Genomic DNA, 6418 nt, shown 5'->3' on the forward strand with positions numbered 1-6418 from the left:
AAAAAAGTAGCAAGCTCAAATTACTTTGAAAAACAATGGGTGACAATAGAATGTATCATGTATGGTCAGTGATCGATCTGGTATAATTAGAACAATGACTGTAAAGACTTTCTTAATAATGACAAAGATAATAGGTATCGTGATGAATAGATTTCGGCCATTCACCGATTTGAAATCAACCGTTTCTCTAAACGTGTATGAATATGCCCCTCCGCATAAGACAAAGAATAGGATTGCTGGAAAGCTGTGAGCATTTCCGTAGCCGTGCTCAACCTGAAATAGTATCAAGTTTTGATTCGATGTTGTTTTGATTATTTTACCAATTTCTAGCATTCAAGTTTAAATAATAGATAAGTATTTTTTTGATGATAAAAAAAGAGAAGCAAAACATTTTTGTGGGAAGTCATCAACTGCTTTTATTACTTCAGGCAATACAATGCGTACTACTCCAAATAGCCCTGTTTATATAGGAATATGTGCTTTCTGTATTGTATTACTCGTTATATACGCATCTTATAAGTGTCCTGGTAATCCTGGAATTCACGTATCGCTTCACCAAAGTTACAACAGCAGTCTTCACGCAACATCGAGCGAATTGAGATATCGTAACCCATTTTGTGAAAACATCTTGTATAATTTGAGCAATGGTCAGTGGGTGAAAAAGATTAATAGTTTTAATAAAAATGAAAACGAATATGTGAAATTACTGAAAGAAGAAGAGGAATTGGATTCTTCATTGACTGAATTTCGTATAAATCGTGGAATACATACACGACTGTGGAGAGATGATAACAAATGTGGATTTAACAAGTAAATATTCTCTTTCAAATAACATAACCTGTTAATATAATATCCTGAGTATACAAAGAATGCCCACAAAAAATGACAAAAACTGTTGGAACTCTGTAAGAATGTTTTGGTAAATATATAGAAGATTTGAACTAAAGCGGCGTTTCGATATTTTCCACAATTATTCACTACCAGACCGAATTTTTGTGATATACGAAATATATCTATAAGTCGAGACGTAGAGGTTTTGTTCAGGCAGGTTTTGAACCTGAATTCGAGGTGAAATAGTTATTTTAAGATGTGCATCACGGTACCCTCATCGTGTCTGTAGACAATTCTGCCGCGCCATCGGGATGTTAATTTAGTGTTTACGTTTCAAAACTGATTCAAGCAGATTTGAAATCAATAATTTTGTACTAAAACCGTGGTTATGATATCATAGCATCGGACTATTATGTTAAAAGAGTTTCAACGAAATTGGATACGTAGTGGACATAGCAATCGTTTCAATATTATGTTGTTGTTCTTGTTTTTTGACACGTTTTTTTTTCTAAATTTTGTATGAATTCTATTAAATTTGATATTTCGCCCAAAATTTCTCCGAATTTTTATCCACGGGAACACGGATTTTAGTCAGCGTAAAGACTGGCTGTACGTTTTGATTCTGCAAAATTCCTGCTACTGAAAATTTAGGTACCTGCTCTGGTAGTATGAGTCACGTGATATTTCTATTTATGTTCAAACCTAATCGAGAAGAATGTATCATCGTCACAGGACTCAAAATGCTATGACAGTCTAAGTATCAGTGTACCGTCATGGTTTCCCAATACAGGTGCTGGTAAGTTACCGCATATGATTTTCGAGGAATTGCTCCGCGTGCCTATATATTTGGGGCATTGCTCTCTTGTTTTATAAGAGCACAATAATATATTGACGCATAACAAAACAAAAATACCGTGGACCGTGTTGTGATATTAATAACGCGTATACGAGCATGACAACAAAAAAGTTGAAGTATGAATAATTTAAACATAAATATAATTTCATTAGCTGCTATTTTTAACATTTCACTGTGCAATACTATAGTTTTACTCATTTCATTGAGTCTCGTAATTGTTGGTTATGAGTTCCATTTCTAAGCCGGTTTTAAAAGTCAATCCATGGCACCAGAATTTACAAATATCTTTTACGCTTCTTATTCTTCTGTTTCTCTATATATACTCGATATCCATGCACTTAGCAGTTTAATAGTTTAAAATTCAAACAATCCAATGATTTAAAAAAAAACTGCTAACTTGTTTCCTAGATTGCACGTGGTGTTTCCCAGATTGTAAGTAATAGCTTTCTGGGGAAAAATTTTATCTTCAACCACTGAAAATTTCAAAGCAATTGGTCCAGTATTCGAAGAGAAAAGCGATTTTTTTTTAAATGATGGAGACAAATAACAATAACAACAAAATTTTGAAACGATCGTTATGTCCAATACGTGTCCAATAAATAGTCAAAAATCAGTACCCGTATAGTACCATAACGTTACATCCAATTTACAGCGTGCAGATGAAGCCAAAAGGAAATGCTTGGGCGGCTCCTGCAGGAAGTTGGTGTGATGCGAAGAGTGACAGACCTTGTTGCAGTGACATGAATGATGGTAATTGTGGAAGCATATGTGATTGTCCCAAGTGAGTGCTTTATTTTTCCCATTCTTTTCAAACTATAACTTGTATTATGGCATGTTGAGACATAGTGGTTTGAAAAGGTAATCAATACTTCGTTTAATAAAAATGAGTAAGAATCAATTATTCTTTCATCTAGTTTTTATTCAACAATCTAGCGCAGAATTTTTCAACTTGGTTCTCACTTGAGGACCGCGGAGAATTTCTCTGTGAGCCCCGAGTAAAAGCCTTCACTATTTACCATTCGCGCGGACTACATAAATATAAAAGAAATTGACTGTATATCGTTTAATTCCTTGACTGTACCGCGTTTGTTCTGTTAAGCTTAAAATAGTTTATGAAAACGTTTTGCAAGCAAAGCTATGTATTTTTGTAGAAGATTATGGGTCACAAGTGTTTAGAATATTTGGAAGGCGGGAACGGATCGCCAGAGATTAATTAACAATCACTGCTCCAGCGTGTAGATAGTAGCTACCAGATCAGTGGTTCTCAAGAATGACAGAATTCACTCCTGAGAATAAATTCTTCCTCAGTTAAAAAACGCGGTACTAAATGAACACGAATAAATATTTTATTACATCACAATACTATTCGAATAAAACGCTACTGATAGTAAACACAACAAATTAAAATATTATTTTTATGTAATTTACATATTTATGGGTAACAATCAAGCGTGTTTTCAGTAAATGTTTCAACTAATTCAACTAAATTCAAACAATACGATGTGATGTCAATAAGCTACAGTGACAGACGAGTTGCAGTAAACCTCCCACACAGGATATTTCGAAGAATAATATACAAAGTCTTTGGTGTGAATGTGGACAGTGGAAACTACATTTTTACTGCAAATATATTATCACTCGGACGCGAGAGCTGAGAGTTGGTTGTTAGTCAACTCAGTACCTGAGCTTCAACCCTCTCCGTGCCCCTTTATCTTTAGCAGTTGGAAAAATCTGATTTTTGTTGAAAGCAATACTTTTAGGTCACTTATGATATTTTTTTTAAATTTTTACACCGGACTCCTCGGGGGGATTTGCCGGATGTTGCACTAGTGCAACTTCTGTCACGAAAAGACTAATTCTGATATATCACATGTACGTTGTTCAATCTGTAATAATTTGTAACATGATCTGCACTTATAACACGATGATTGAAAAAATTAATGGGACTGACGAACTTATTTCATGGCTCAATTCAAAACTTCAAATATGATTAAAGAAGCGCGTTTTAACGTATAAAAATACGTTAATATAGATCATGTTTTCGCACTCTAGTTTGTTTGTTCTGCCAATGTATGAAGAAAATGCTTATGAGTTGCCCTTTGACACTTTCGTTTATCTATTCCTTTGAACTTAGTTCAAAGCTCTTAATTTCCATATCTCTTAAAATGCGAAATGCAGCTATATAAAATCTAGCTGTTAAATCAAAATTATTTTACAATCACTTGCTATATATGTATTTCACCAGAGTTTTTCGCTGTAGTTTTTCACTATAGCTTCAAACCAGCAGTAGTTTTCTGCATCATTTGTATTCAGACGAATTCCATTTTTGTGTATACACACTTATTGTTTTGCTCAACATATAGATTTGTTCATGAGTGGATAGCAATATTATTATAGTGTCAAAAATTCGGAGCAGAGAAAGGCGGTGGTCCCTCGAACATTGGTGTAGCTTTTCTGTTTCTCTGGTTGAACTGCGCTGGAAAAATCTGGATCAATCTAAGACAATTCTCTATTACTCTAACCACGTATTTATGGCCAATATACTTGGATTTCATTAGTAATAAATTCATATCACTCGTGCATGATTTATGTCATTCCCTCATATCTGACTATTTACAACAAAGTTATCGGGAGCCAAATCCCCTCTCTTCGGCAAATTCTTATAAATGCTTCTTAATATCACCTGATTGTACCTTATATGCCACAGAAAACTTGTAAACTACATTAGCCACTCCCACCCACATAATAATTGACAAAAATAATTAACAAACTGAACAGACAAATCTTAGCAGATTTAACAACGGAAATTCATATCTGAGGGAAGATGTTTCACCTGTACAACACTTATTTAAGCCACATAACTGGCTCAAATTATTAGCACATTGCAATCCATTTGTACAGCTACTGTATACACTATTTCTTTGTCTCATGCACAGAAATGATGAATTCCCTGTATATTATTAATGGGTATAGTTATAATATGACCATGGTTCACCAGCCTGACTCGAACACCGATGAGCGCAACTTGCGAAAGATGCTTACAGCGTCGTCTGGCAGCGGCAATGAAAAATAGCAGCTTAATTGAACCAACTCAGTACCGCAGCAGTACGTGGGGCAGTAAAAATGACTCTGCGGCAGAATGTGGGTCATGGATATTTGCAATTAGTTATTGGATACGTGTTACGCATTCATGGAGAGGGATACATTTTTGACAAGACTCGGGTGATCAGTATAGACTTTACTAGAGTCTCGAATCTTGAGTACTAGTTGCACACATAGGGTTGATATGGACCGCTCCCCTAAATCTTTATTGTTGTTGCTGCTGTAAGTCTTGTTGATTGTGCAATTTTTTATTGGAGAATGAAAACTTTTTAACAAACGGTTATTTACTGCCGTGTTCGTAATGATTATGTAATTGGTAATTCTTACCTTTCAGTTGCGTTGATACCAGGAAGATATATCACGCTGAAATAAGTGAATGGATTCCATTTGATTCTTCATGTCAACGACGAAACTACACAGCAGCACAAGCTTGTGAAGTTGTCAATCGGTTCTCTCAAATATATTTTGTTGGTGATTCTTTTGTGAGAAAAATGGCAAGAGGTTTTGTTTTGACTTTAAAGTCCGATCCAACGTATGGATTTTTACTGACACGGTATGATAAAAAATTCACCAAACTATGTGTTGGCGCTGACCAGTTCTATTGGACAGAATGTAAAATTGACGGGGGAGAAATACTCAAAAATCTCGTAGATAAAACTCCTTTTTGTGGAAGCCAGACACCACTGATTACTCTTAATAATTGGTACAATTATGCATATGCAAACGGTTTTTTAAATTTAGTTAAAAGTTTGACAGGAAAAGTTGGTTCAGTTTTGCTGGTTGGTCAGGGTGGACACGACGGATGCAAATCTGAAGTGACTATTAAAAAATTTTTGAGTCCCGTGATTCAACATTTGGATGATTTCTACAAAGATTTTGACAACACGACGGTTGAACCCTTGAATAAATTTAAAAAGATTCATCGATGGCCACATATCATTTTTATGTATCCTGACTCTAACGGAATATTAAAACCAAAAGCATATCATGCAGCAAACGGTGATATTGTTTGTAAACGATTTTCTAGGGAAATGAAAGTATATTGCGATGCTCATAATATTCCTGTACTTGATTTCTCCAGTCTTACATCAAGTGTTCACAGTTATGATGGAGCACATCACGGTCTAGGAGTAAATATTATGAAAGTCCAAATTTTACTCAATTACCTCGATTATATATCTTAGTCTGGATATTTAAGATGAACAGAATTTGTCCATGTTTACTTATTCGAATATATAAATATGTATAAGCTACTCAATATCTAACCTAGGATAAATCCCCTTGAGCAAGGGTTCTCGAACTGTTGGTGTTATGTAGCGCGTGAAGAGGTTGACTATTATTAACGGAGCCTCACAATAAATAAAAATCACAACAAAAAAAACTTATTGTTACTTACCGATTATGTTCCTGAATAAATTAAATTTACTTTATTTATTGACTCGGATTTATTTGTTGCTTTATATTTGAAACATGGCATTATCTGTTGGAACTGATAGATATTGTTATATATATTTGAATTACTTACTTTAGTGCCACATTTCGACGCTACTGTTGTCAAATTTCATTAATGCCGTTGTAACTTATAGATCTCGATCGGTAAGTATGTTGATAGGTGTTTGTCTGTTAGAC

The 6418-nt window shown here is 34.7% G+C and overlaps 1 protein-coding gene across 1 annotated transcript; it reads left to right on the forward strand.

Annotated features, from left to right (window-relative positions):
- Positions 1–252: 252 nt before the first annotated feature.
- LOC120337316 (uncharacterized) lies at positions 253–6418 on the forward strand. Its single transcript, XM_039405075.2, has 3 exons — positions 253–810; positions 2340–2468; positions 5124–6418. The coding sequence occupies exons 1-3, from the start codon at positions 437–439 to the stop codon at positions 5971–5973; spliced, it is 1353 nt and encodes a 450-aa protein (XP_039261009.2). The 5' UTR covers positions 253–436; the 3' UTR covers positions 5974–6418.

Source organism: Styela clava, chromosome 10 (assembly GCF_964204865.1).
Source record: "Styela clava chromosome 10, kaStyClav1.hap1.2, whole genome shotgun sequence".
Lineage (NCBI taxonomy): Eukaryota > Metazoa > Chordata > Ascidiacea > Stolidobranchia > Styelidae > Styela > Styela clava.

Bases quoted from the DNA above. Each gene is read 5' to 3' on its own strand.
- LOC120337316 (XM_039405075.2), top strand. From the start codon at position 437: ATGCGTACTACTCCAAATAGCCCTGTTTATATAGGAATATGTGCTTTC. The intron at 811-2,339 runs GTAAATATTCTC...TCCAATTTACAG, and splicing joins AACAAATGTGGATTTAACAA to CGTGCAGATGAAGCCAAAAG. The intron at 2,469-5,123 runs GTGAGTGCTTTA...CTTACCTTTCAG, and splicing joins AGCATATGTGATTGTCCCAA to TTGCGTTGATACCAGGAAGA.